Source organism: Hippopotamus amphibius, chromosome 9 (genome assembly GCF_030028045.1).
Source record: "Hippopotamus amphibius kiboko isolate mHipAmp2 chromosome 9, mHipAmp2.hap2, whole genome shotgun sequence".
Classification (NCBI taxonomy): Eukaryota; Metazoa; Chordata; class Mammalia; order Artiodactyla; family Hippopotamidae; genus Hippopotamus; species Hippopotamus amphibius.
Genome location: NC_080194.1, coordinates 103,500,583 through 103,513,728, shown reverse-complemented (window position 1 = coordinate 103,513,728; position 13,146 = coordinate 103,500,583). Strand labels below are relative to the sequence as shown.

The window sequence follows — 13,146 nt, the reverse complement described above, 5'->3', positions numbered from 1 at the left end:
ACTGTCTGTCCTTAAAGCCAAGTCCCCAGAGAGTAAGGTCTGTTGCATTGCAGAGCTGAATGGGTGCGCTATAAATGCTGGAGGCAGTAAAAATTGAGATCAACTGCCAGGCACGGCCGTAAGTGGAATCAGGAGATCACAAGATTTCATTTTGTATATCACCTGAAGGACTTGATTCTGACAGTTTCAGGATTCCTCCTGTGAGGGCACAAAAGTGAGTGAACGTGAGTGAACCACGAAGCCTCGCTTCTCATTCCCTTCAGCGTGTTTCACGTGTTTCACACCTTCTTCACACTGATGGGGCTTCACCAGTTCTCTTTGCATCTGGATGGATCTGCATTGGTAACTTCCCCAAATCTTTTCTGCTTGTTTCCCTTGTACAGGTTTTGCCTTCACGTGAACTCTCTTCTTTAGACTTTAGTAATTTCAAGGAGGCATTTTTACATGAAACAAACACAAACCTTGCTTTGTTTGGAAGCACATACTCGGTTTAGTTGGAAACTGCAAGTAAGGGTGAATGTTCTACATTCAATGCTTCCAGCGTCCTCCTGTTTGCTGCGGGTCAGCTTGGGACTCCGATCTCTCTGACACTGTCCGATCTGCTTGGCCCTCGGCGGCCTCGGGGGAGGCCACGTGGGAGTGCAGCGGGGATCCATACTGTCCCCTACGCCCCGCCTTCGGCTCCTCGACGAGCATGCGCCCTGAGGCCCAGGTGCGCGGCGCACCGCCAGGCCTGGCCAGCAGGGGGCGCGGCGGGCGGGGGCGGCAGGCCCGGAGTGTCGCGTGGGTGATGGGGCCCTGTGCCCAATCAGCAAACCACCGAGAGGCGAAGACCTCCCATTTTCCTAGACGGAACAAGTGGACGTGGGGGGGGGCACCCGGGGAGATTAGGGAGGGGGGGATGAATAGAACCTACCCGGAAGCGAAACGGAGGGAACTTCCGTTCTTTGTTCTGTCCCCGGTGTGTGGGTCTGTGACAGGGTCCAACGGGGCCTGGTCAGTGTCCGGCACCCCAAGTCTCCCGTCCCTGCCCCCAGGGTGAATCCGGACGCTCCCGGGGCTCGCGGTGAGACGAAGGCAGTGGTCGCAGGGGAAGGGGTGGTGTCCGTGTCGCTGCGGCCCGCGGGGTCCCCAGGCCCGCCCGGAGCAGGGCGCCGGGACGCGCCGGCCCCGACTCCGCTTCCCCGGGGACCCCACCCCCCAGCGGGCCCTGCGTCGGGGGAGGAAAAGGGCTGCGGTTCTGGTTCTGTGACAGCGCCCGGCTCAAGCACTTCAAAGCTCTGGTACGGCTGGAGAGGCGTCCCTCTCTTTAAAACAGCTGACTATAGCGACCCTAACTTGGTCGTCCCCCGAGACGCTTTCATTTGATGTTAACACAGTTATCCGTGCCCGCGGCAGGGGCGGGGGTCCACTTTTTACTTCCCTGGGTCTGAGGACCAGAGAATGAGGAGTTCTACGAAGTGTGCGCAGTTAGAACTATTCAGATTCCAGAATAATCCCTCTGGCGCCCAGTAAATCGAGTGTTTTTCGGAGAGGTACAAACTGTGTCCCATTTCCAGTTGTGTTAGATCCCTGATTTGATTCGCTTTTCAAGTGGGATTGAACACAGACCGGTGTGTCCATTTTGAAGGGCATGTGTAAACTCCGGGAGAGGATAAGCAGGATGCTGAACCTGAAATCTGTGGGATAAAGGAACTAAAGGTATTTATCCCCAAGAAGTTTGTGGAGAGTGGGCATCATTTGGTTTCAGGTGTTTGGTGGAGAGCAGTGTGGAAGAAGATTCTATCATTGAAGCTCCACAGGGCACTAAGCCTCTGAGAGGTGAAGGTCTAAGGGGTAGATTTTCAGTTTACCATCTGAAGATCTAATGGCCAAGCTGTGCAGCAATGGGACAGACTCCCTGTTGTAGCAGCTGAGAGCATCTAGCAAGTTAGCTACCAGAACCTTAGGAACTTGAGACGGTGTTTCTTGCCCTGGGTAGAAGGTTGGCCTGGAGAATCTTGACTCCATTTCAGCTCTATGGGTGCAACACAAATACCAGTGTGGTCTTAGTATTTATTAGCACACATCCTCTCTCTCTTTTCCTCGTATCGCTAAATATCTAGATTAGAAGTGAAGCGTACATAAATATTTTAAATTCCTTTTTCTTTTTTTTCCTTAGCCCCACAGCGCTGGCATCAGCTAAAGTCAGAATTCCCAGGAACTTGAACAGAGGCTGCCAAGTTCCCAATAATTGCTACTCCGGCCTTTTAGAGACCAACTCTAAGAGAAAGAAGGGAAGACTCCAGCAGGTAAAGCTTTCCATGACTTGTTCTCACTGCCAGGTCCTCTTTCACAGTCCCCAGGAGCACTCCAGGGAGGGGGGGTTGGCAGTGGAGCAGGGGAAGGGCCCTGCTGGGACCTGAAGCTCTGGGGGCACAATGGAGGTTTTTCTTTTTGTGAGAAACATTGTTTGCTGATCCAGACACTGGGGACTTGTTCTCAACAATATGCCTTTGAGCTCCAGCTTTGGTTAACCCAGCTGTGAGGAGGGAGCATTGCTTTTTTCTCTGGAGTCAGAGCCTCTGACTTTCCTTTCTAAGGAGCGTTTAGACTGAGAGCGGATTTGTTGGGGCAGGGGGGTCAGCTTATAACCAGTCCTGGTGAAAGTAAAGTTGGTTGATAGGAGGAAAAAGATGGCTGGCTCTGAGAAGGAGTTAAAGGGCCCTGCCAAGAGGGTGATGGTGGCCAGAGGGTGTGTCACCTTGATTGTCGGTGGGACTGTTTCATGCCCCATTCATTCTTTTCACTGTGTAGTGGCATTGGTGATGGGCCTTCTACATCCCCTTGCTGCCCAAAGACTGGAGTTCTCTGAACTCTGAGTGGCTCTCAGGGCCCCTTCCCTTTTTATGCCTAATGTGAGTGCAGCAGTCTGTAATAACGAAGCAAATACCTTTGCATTCCTGATTGCTTTACTCTTTCCAGTAGTGCCTTGTGATGTAACTGGCACTCCACAAATGTTATATAAGCAGATAAATAAAGAGAGGGAGTCAGACAAGATGCAGGAGTTTTTCCCTATGTTCTTGCCTCAGTGTAAGGGTGCTCTGGTGGCTGCTGCACCTGTTCTCGGTCTTTGGTTCTTGCCACAGCATTCAGTTGTGAAGGACAAACTTGTGCTTGGGATCTAAACCTAGGTCATAATGTTACATCTTATTCACTAGAGCCACAGAGAACAGCAGCCAAGGAGTAGGGACTTTAGTAGGGATAAAGACAGTAATAAATAATCTTATGCTTTTTAAAAAGCACTGGTTCTTGCTTCAGGGACTTACATTCTGATCCAAGGAAATCTGTTATGAGAGAAGGGAGATAAAAAGAAGGCTGGCTGCTACCTTCTCGGGGGGAGGAAACCAGTAACTGGGACTAGTCTCTCAGAACCCACCCCTGTGACAAGATGACACAAGGACCACAAAAAGGGCCCAAATCCCTCAATAATATCCCACCTTTGACTGAGACTGGAAGCAGAAAACTGTCTTAGGAAGAAACGAGAGGAAGAATTTGGGGTGGGGGGGGGGGCTGTGCTGCAGAATCTCATTTTCCCGACCAGAGATTGAACCCAGGCCACAGCAGTGACAGCATTGAGTCCTAACCACTAGACCACCAGGGAATTCCCGAATTTTTCTTAATTTAATAGATCTGAGTTATTTGCCCAGGGTTTTTAAAATGAGACAGAGAACTTATGGAAACTTTCTGTGATCTCTGTTATTTAGGTGCTATTTCATGGCCCCTTTGCCTCTAAGGATAGCACCTACATTTACTGTAACAGCTAGAAACCTACCACAGGAAGTTTTCTTTCTTTTTTTTCTCCCCTACTAATTCTAATTCTGATGTTTATGAGGGTTTTTTTTTTTAAATATGTATACATTAGTTTTATCCGTGATTCCAAGTATTCTTAAAAGTTGATATACTTAAGTTTTACAATCTATGTGTAACCCTTTTTTTTAACTTTACTCTGATATTTTTCATTTGAGTAGTTGCTTCATATTTCATTCTGCTAATGGTATCACTTGGCACCCGTGTCCCCCATTTGTTGTTGTTAGAAATACCACTCAGTGTTGGGGGTGGGGGGACCTAAGGTGGGATGTCATCCAGGAACTTCGGCCTTTGACCTAAAGGACTAATCCCAGTTGCTGCATGTCCTCTTGCTGTTCTGGTACTAACTGAAATGCTAGTTCCCCTCTTTCTGTATTCAAGAGGATTTTTAAAAATTATCTTTGAACCTTGAACTTTTGCTTCTACAGTGCTTCCTCATTCTCATTCAAAACCTGCTTCCTGCTGACTCTGCAAATAGGATACAGAGACCTGAGCTTCTAGCCCGACCCATGGAAACTCAGGCTGATCAAGTATCTCAGGAACCTCAGGCCCTGCTTGAGAGTGGTAAGGAATCAGGGTTCCCTCATCCTTTTATTCAGCCATTCAGCAATCACCTGTTGAAATCCCTCATTCACCAAGTGCTGGGCTAACTGCTGGAATCCAGACTCGACAGGACATAGTCCTTGCCTTTCACTAGCTCCCAGCCTAGTGGGGAAAGGCTGACTGAAGTCATTAGTTAAGTACAGCTTGATAGGTTTTATAGCTGAGACACTTGTAAGGGCTGTGAGTTCCTCGTGCAGCATTAAGAAAGCTGTGACAGTCACCAAATTCCACTTTCCAGGTGCTTTGTAACAGCCAACTTCGTAGCCCTGGTTTGTGCTCTTTTGGAGCATGTGCTTAGGGGAGCTCTGGGGAATTATTTTGCAGGTCACAGGCAAGAGGGTAGAAAGGATAGGAAAGCACAAAAAGTATCTGTATTTTGCTTTCATAGACTGCGCCACTGACTTTGGAGCCAGTTTGGGTGTTATTCCCATGCTTAGTAGTAAAAAGCATTTAAAGACATTTTTGTCTGCGTCATTCTACAGAATCTAGTATCTAGGGGTTTAGAGTCTCTAAGAGACCAATATATTAACTTAAGGATCACAGGAAAAGATACATGATCAAGCACAGAAAGAGGAAATATTTGCAGTGTGTAGATTTGATCTTTGGATAGAGAAGAAAGAAAAGAGTTGTGGGAATAATGTCTTCAGTCAGGGTTAGGGGTGAAGCTAGTTTTCCTCTGGTGAAGAAGTTTGTCCAAGAGTTTGAGATGTGGAGAATGATGGAAGGGACATGAACAGGACAGCTTGTTTTCTGGCAGGCTTGGGAGGATGGACGAGAATACACTAATCACTGACAGTAGTTCCGGGCAGATGTCATGGAGGGTAGAGTGAGTGGAGAGAAAGGAGGGGACCTGGGGCAGACCGGAGAGCCTGGGCCAGCAGAGCTTTGGGCATCTCTCCTCACGCAGGAAGGCCCACACCGAGCGTGCCAGCCATAAGCACCTTTCATAGCTGCAGAAGGAGTGAAGTTAGAAATGTTAGAGGTGGTGGGTCCTTGGTTGTCCCAGGACCCGTGAGTTTTCTGTAGGTCGAGAGGCTCAAGTGCAGATTGACTGACTCATGGACTGTTTGATTGTCCTCAGCTCTTCCTTCCTCAAAAGTTCCTGCATTTTCCAACAAGGACAGTCTGGGGGATGAGATGTTGGCAGCCGCACTCCTAAAGGCCAAGGCCCAGGTGAGCTGTGCTTTTCTTTGTCCTTCCTCTTTCCCTTCCCATTTTGCGGAAGTTTTTTTTATGTAGCAATATCCCATTCAGTGCCCTAAACTGTGATTCCCTGCGTCAGGACCGTGGGCCTTTCCTACTGGACAGTGGAACTGCACTTTGTCTCAGACTCTCACCTCTCTTCCTCCACCCTGACCTTTCCCACTTCCCAAACATGCATTATTTAACCCTGTCCCGAATTAGCTTTTGGCTCTGCCAGTCCCATCCCTCAGCCTGAAATTGCATGTGAGAACGTGTCGTTTCAGGAGTTGGTGACCTTTGAGGACGTGGCCGTGTACTTCATCCGGAAGGAGTGGAAGCGTTTGGAACCTGCTCAGAGGGACCTCTATAGGGATGTGATGCTGGAGAATTATGGGAACGTGTTCTCGCTGGGTAAGGAGTGATGCTTCCTCAGTAAAACTTCCTTGGCATTTCTCTGCTTCCTTGTTTGCTAGTAATAGTTGAGTCACTGAAAATCATTACCTAAGGACTGACTTAGTCTCAGAAAATTCTAACAGTAGTAGTAACTCCCATTTGTACAGTAACTTGCAGTTCATAAAGTGTTCATAGATAGTCTCTCATTTAATCCTCAAAGTGATGCAGCTGTTGAGGTAGCTGGAATTAATCTCATTTTATAAGTGAGGAAAGAGAGGCCAGAGATCTTAAATGCTTTGCATACTGTCATACAGCTAGTGACTGGTAGGATTTGAGCCCTGGCCTCTTAACTCTATACTTCTTTTTAAATCCGGTATTTTGGGGGACTTCCCTGGTGGTTCAATGGGTAAGACTCCGAGCTCCCGTTGCAGGGGACCTGGGTTCAATCCCTGGTTAGGGAACTAGATCCCACGTGCCACAACTAAGACCCAGTGCAGCCAAAATAAATAATAAATAAATAAATCTGGTACTTTTTTCCATGTTATTCTTAGGACTTAACATATAACCCAGAGATTTTCCCAAAAGATTAGCATATTGGGATCCCTAAATATATGAGGTGCTGCTCCATGCTCAAGTGAACATTGTGGAACTCTGTCTAGCTCCTCTCCTTCTCTGTCGGACTTCCCTCTAGGGATCTGTTGCTTTGTGGATGGACCTAGTATACCTGCTCCTCTTGTAGAAATTTGAACTTGTGTTAGGGAGCAGTTAGCTTCTTAACTTTTAGTCTGTGGACTATTCATTCCTTTACCCCCACCTGCTTTCAGTGAGGACATACTCCTGGGCAAGGCCAGGGGCTCTTCCCAGCTCCCATCTGAGACCTCCCCATGCATTTCCTCTCTGTCCCCTGCAGATCCTGGGTCTGGGATTGAGCTCTGGGGCCGTTTGGTATGAACAGGATAAACCTTGTCCCATGTCTTTCCCCGTGAGCAGGATTCCCATTTCTGAATTTTGACATGATCTCTGGGCTGGAGTGAGAGGAAGAGCTGAGGGTCCTGGGTTTGAAGGGAACTGAGAACAGAGAGGTCTTGAGAGGTGCCTGTTCACATGAGGGAGAAATAGCTCTTTCCGTCCCTAGCACTCACTGCCCTGCCTTTACCCCTTAAAATATTGACAGACTAACAATGCTAACAGCCTAGACCCTTTACACTTGTCCTTTATGCCTGAAGTTCCCTTAGAAACCCAGAGCAGTGAAAATAGCGCAGGCAAACATGGAAACTGTGACATTGTCTCATGTCTTAGCATAGCTTTCTGGGCCTGGAACCCAGAGATGGACTGACCTGTCTCTTGCCTGTTTCCATGGACTTGGTATAGGTGATACAACCACAAACGCGAGTGTGCTTTGCCCCTGGGGCTATAGGGCTTCATCCTGTCACTCTGCACTCATCACCTTCCCACTTCTCTCCACAGCATCTGTGATTACTGTCTTGTACCTGCTCCCCCTTCATCCTCTAACTGTTCTGTCGTCACCATCTCCTAGTTTATCTGACCTCTAGGACTTTGTCGCTTCATTAAACCATATTCCTGTCTCTCTGTTTTGAGCTCCCTGACTCTGCCTGATCCAGGTTTGTCTACATTTCTGGCTCTTTTCTCGATTTTCCTTCCCGCCTTTCTCCTTCCCTCTTTTCTTGGCCCAGTTCTCTTATTCTGCCTTAGCTGCATGCAGCCTGGGTGGGCCTCTCTGCACACAGATTCGAGGCCTGTGCTTTTAGCCTGTGAGCATTATGTGATTATCCTGTCCCTGGTGTTGACTCTTTCATCCACAAAGAACAAGTGACGTTTGTGTTTTATATTGTGCCAGATGGTGAGACCAGAACTGAGCACGATCCAGAAATTTCTGAAGATACAGGATCACATGGGGTGCTGTTGGGAAGATTCCAGAAGGATATTTCTCAGGGTCTTAAGTTTGAAGAAGCTTTTGAACAAGAAGTCAGCCTAAAGAGGCAGCTGGGGAGCTCCTCTGGAAAGAGACTGAATAGGAAGATACAGGATTTGGGTCAAGTGGCCGTTGAGGAAAAGCGAACCCCCATGGGAGGGAGAAGTGAGAAATACAGCAGTCTGGGGAACAGCTTCACTGTGGGTTCCAGCCTTATCTCCCAGCAGAGACTTCCTGTGGGGGACAGACCCCACAAGTGTGATGAATGTAGCAAGAGCTTTAATCGAACTTCAGACCTTATTCAGCATCAGAGGATCCATACCGGGGAGAAGCCCTATGAATGTAGTGAGTGTGGGAAGGCCTTCAGCCAGAGCTCACATCTCATTCAGCATCAGAGGATCCACACTGGGGAGAAGCCTTACGAATGTAGTGACTGTGGGAAGACCTTCAGCTGCAGTTCTGCTCTCATCCTCCACCGGAGGATCCACACCGGAGAGAAACCCTATGAATGTAACGAGTGCGGGAAAACCTTTAGCTGGAGCTCCACCCTCACTCACCACCAGAGAATCCACACTGGTGAGAAACCGTATGCTTGTAATGAGTGTGGGAAGGCCTTCAGCAGGAGCTCCACCCTCATTCATCACCAGAGAATCCACACTGGAGAGAAGCCCTATGAATGTAATGAGTGTGGGAAGGCCTTCAGCCAGAGCTCACACCTCTATCAGCACCAGAGGATCCACACTGGAGAGAAGCCCTATGAATGTATGGAATGTGGAGGGAAGTTTACCTATAGCTCAGGCCTTATTCAGCATCAAAGAATCCACACAGGGGAGAACCCCTATGAATGTAGTGAGTGTGGGAAAGCCTTTAGGTACAGCTCAGCTCTTGTTCGCCACCAGAGAATTCACACTGGAGAGAAGCCTTTGAATGTAATGGGAGTGAGCAAAAGTTCTCTCCGAGTTACTGCTGAATTAAATATCAGAGAGTCTACGTGAAGGACAGCCACACACCTGTTTTCCTCACTTCCTCTGAGTCTCAAGAGTTCCTGCCTTACTATCTTAAGTATGAACAACTTAGGATATGTCCCTTCCGACTCCAACCTTTCACCTTAGAGAATGGGGCATTTGGGGCAAATCGTCCTGGCACAGTGATTAGCAACCTAGTCAGTTTCCCAGGGAATGATACCAGCCTTGAAAAATTAGGGTGCAAGCAACAGATTAAGTGCTGGGAGTAGAGGGGAGCTCTGGGACCAGTCTCCTTCCATTTGGGAAGGGAGTTTGCACTAGACCATTTTTCTCACACCAGAGGAGCCTTTCTTTCCACGATGGGGATGGAAGCACAGTAGGAATAAAATTCCAAGGATTCCTCTAGTTGGGGTCAGCAAAGCACAGAAGAAAGTGGAAAGAATGTTCTGGGTTGTGTTTTTGCTAGGAAGGGGAAATGGAGGCTGTATTTTAAAGCCACTGCTTCTAATCTAGCTTTAAATTTTGATAAGGAATGTGCTATTTTGTTTCATAACTTCCTTAATTATGGAAATCTGGTGCTGGGGAATTTATTTTGTTGGGCATGGGGGAGGACCCTAAGAGAGGTTTTCCATAGTGACTGTATCCTTCAGGGCTGTTGGAGCAGCAAGACCAAGTTTCCAAAGAGCAGTCTGATAATTTTGGTGGAGAACCCACACTTCCCTTTTTTGACAGTAAGTCTGACATGAGGGAAAGGATCAAAGGCATTTAGCACTGGGCTCTCTTTCCTCCCCTCCTCTCTCCCTCTTCCTCGTGCTACTCCTGTGATGGAAAGTGATTTAATCTGACCCCCCTAGCTGTTAAGGATGCTTTTAGGAGCTCGCTCAGCCAGCTTGCCCTGCCCTCTGATATCTGTGACCTATGACATTGGCCCCAGCCCAGCCTCTCCCGACCCCACCTCTGACTTCAACAGCCAAGTGTGAATGCTGAGAGCATAGTCCAGAGGAGGAAGCTTGGGCCTGAGCCTGGCAGCAGGGTCCCTTGCTGGGGTAGGATGGAGCGCCCCAAGTTTTCCCAGCAGAAGGGATGACCTTTCATTATATTTTCCCAATCCTGCTCATCCTGTAGCATAAATGAAATGCACTATTAAACAGAATAGTTTTTCAGAAGGACAGATGGAGTGTTTGTGCAGGGGCCAGATTTATTTCAGTTTAAACAAGAAACAGTGACTATAAATAGAATCTTTAAAAATTAATCTTTAAAACTTTACAGACAACCGTTTCCCTTCTAGTCTTGAACCTGTAACCTCTCTCCCTCGACTCCATCCTTTCCTCTGCACACTGCACACTGCCACAGACTATCTTGTCTACACAGCCACTTACACGTCCATGCCCACCTTTAGGATTTGATGTGTGGCATGTCCTTCTGTGTGGTATGACACTTAACACCAGCAACCAAAACCAGAAAAGCGTTCCTGAGTATGGGGTCCTTGACAAGCGCCTACCTGGATGTTGGGTAACAACGGGCATATTGAGGGCCTTCCCTGGCGGTCCAGTGGTTGGGACTCGGCATTCTTACTGCTTGGACCCTGGGTTCCATCCCTGGTCGGGGAACTAAAATCCCACAAACCTTGTGGCATGGCCATAACCACACCACACCACACCACAACAGGCATATTGAGATTTCTTGGTTTGGCTCTTGGTGGGAGGTTACAGTCGTGGAGAGGCTGCAATGCAAGTCTGATGGAAAAGATGAGCAATGTCTGGAACTCTGGCCTCTGAAAAATTCTGGATCATATATTGTGATTGACTACCTAATATGTTTTTAATCTCTTAAAACTACCATGAAACTCATCATTTTTGGCTCTTCTTTGACACCCACCACCAACTTGAGATTGACTTTGTTTCTCCAAGTGTAGACCGTGAACTCTTATGGCAGGGTCACTAGGCTGCTTGTTGGTAATGCAGGTGTTTGAGCCCCAAGTCAGACCTATAAAGTATAATCCCTGAGGCTAGAGCCTAAACATTTACACTGAAAAGAAACAGTGATGAAATGGAGAAAATTTCTAGGAGATAAACTTGAGCCAGGCCTTATAAGACCTGTGTGGTAAAGTAGAGGAGGTCCCAGGCAGGACAGTTTGGGGCGGGCCTGTGCCTGGCTACTCATGTGCAGGCTCAGTTATGAAGTTCCAGGAAAGACCCCTGAACAGGCAGAACTGCTGGGTGATGGGCTGTCACTGCACGGGAGGGCTCAGCCCCTTCTGACCCCACCCCTAGAAGACTTCATGACTGTCACTCCTCAGAGCATCTCAGGGGGACCTGAGACTAAGGGCCATTGCATAAAAAATGTTTTTAAAAAATATATCTTTGTAACAGCTATGACATCTGATTCACTTGATTCTCCTGTGTTTCCTCTTAGCTCCTAACTGAGCATTCCTTACTGTTCAGTCATGGTATCAATGGTCTCTATGCCGTTATCCTTGGAACCCATTTACTCCCATTGCCTCAGCTGTTAACCTCTATTAAATTAAGTTTTAAATCTGCACATGGGGTACTGATCTCTCCCAAGCTTCAGTCTCGGGTCTGTAGCAGACTGTGGGGCATTTACACTTGGGCCTCTTAAAAGTTTCAAATTATTTGCTTCAAATACATTTTTCCCCCATAAACTGCCCCAGGTTTTCTGTAAAGCTCTCCTGGTCAAAACTTATGAGTTTTCTTTAATTATTCTCATCTTCCTACATCTGACCAGTGTCAGGTCCTGGGCACGTTGCGTAAGCAGGGGGCGGAAAGACAGATTGTTGTCAGAGGGGAAGGTTTCAGAGTTGAGGTCATGGAGAAGTGGGATTTCCCAGGTGAAGGTAGTAATAGCAGTGGACTCCTGGCCGTTTCCCAAGTGGTGTTCTTATATTAAATATCATTTAATCCTCACAACAGCCTGTGTGTGAGGCAGGTGTTAGTAGTAACCCTGTCTACAGAAGAGAAAACAACTAAATTTGCCCAGGGCATAGCCTGCCTGGATGCCTTGGATGTGAGGTGAGGAGGCCCTGTGAAGAGTAAACCTCATCCAGGCAATTGCCTTGACCTGTCAATTATAAGTCTACCATCTTCCTAGTTCCTCTTCTGTGTTTCCATTGCCGCAAACCCTAGAGTTCAGGTCCTTATGACTTCTCTGGATTATATAAACAGTCTCCTAATGGGTTAGTATATTTATTTTCTCTCCAGTTAATCTCCCCAAAGTGCTATACCCATCTTGTCATTCCTTTACCAAAAAGTTTCAGTGTCTTCCTTCTTAAAATTCAACCTCCTTAGCCATATAGTCAAGACTTTCCTTCAGCTGGTGTCTACATATCTCTACAGCCTTCTCCCTTACTGCTCTTCACACATCTGAAAACCAGATGAGTAGTAGCTAGATTTTATTCAGAACTATTATAGGGGAAAAGATACCTCAGTGTAGAACCAGGCTCAGTTTGGAATACCACATGGCCACATGGGAATTTATAGCTAAGGAGCGGGGGGTGGGGGGTGGGGTGGGGGAGTGGAGGTGTCAGTGGATGGAATTCTAAGGGGAAGCATTAGGGGTAAGAAATTTTGGCTAAACTTGACTTAGCAGGATTCTTACTGAAGATACACTCCGGTGGTCAGACATTGCCCTGGGGTGATGGTGCAGGATGAGGTATCTGACTAGATATTGGTGGGGGTCAGACGTGAAGGATGGGGGACTTGCGAAACTGACTTAGCAGGACTCTTGCTGGAACTAGAGTTTACAACAAAGTGCACAGAGGCACCTAAGAAAAGGTTTGGGAGCCTATGGTTTGCTCAAGCAAAGAATCTTTGTCACATCAAATGGCAAGATGATAAGGCCCCAAACATACCCTACACCCTTCCAGCGAGGGTCCCCAGGTCCTGCCCCAGCTCCTCACCTCCAGCCAATGGAAATCAGAGTCCAAGAGGACCTCGAGATGGTCTTCAACCTCCGCTCAGTGCAGACACTTTCAACAGTAGTATCCCCAGCGGACGGCTCTCCGGCCTCTTTGGTGGTGTCTTCAGGGATGGGAGGCTCCTTGCCCTGGGCAAAAGCAGGTGATTCCACTGTTAAGCTTTCTGATTGCTGGCAATTAAGTTGCGCAGCGTGCTGCCTCCTTATAAGCTTCTGCCTTCTACTGTTAGCTTTGCGTTCTCTCCTGTGGAGTGATTCCCAAGGACATTATCAGTCCTAGCAAAAGCA

At 47.8% G+C, this 13,146-nt stretch overlaps 1 protein-coding gene across 5 annotated transcripts; it reads left to right on the top strand.

The window, feature by feature from the left end:
• The first annotated feature begins 928 nt into the window (after positions 1 to 928).
• On the top strand, positions 929 to 12,424 carry ZNF3 (zinc finger protein 3). 5 transcript variants are annotated; one of them, XM_057695642.1, is made up of 7 exons: positions 929 to 1,066; positions 1,595 to 1,701; positions 2,162 to 2,291; positions 4,278 to 4,413; positions 5,534 to 5,625; positions 5,919 to 6,045; positions 7,886 to 12,424. In XM_057695642.1, the coding sequence occupies exons 4-7, from the start codon at positions 4,359 to 4,361 to the stop codon at positions 8,953 to 8,955; spliced, it is 1,344 nt and encodes a 447-aa protein (XP_057551625.1). In that variant the 5' UTR covers positions 929 to 1,066; positions 1,595 to 1,701; positions 2,162 to 2,291; positions 4,278 to 4,358; the 3' UTR covers positions 8,956 to 12,424. The 5 variants fall into 5 exon arrangements, with proteins under 5 accessions (XP_057551625.1, XP_057551628.1, XP_057551624.1 ...); XM_057695641.1 differs by having other exon boundaries at positions 950 to 1,066; positions 1,560 to 1,701; XM_057695643.1 differs by having other exon boundaries at positions 951 to 1,066; positions 1,631 to 1,701.
• Positions 12,425 to 13,146: the final 722 nt, after the last annotated feature.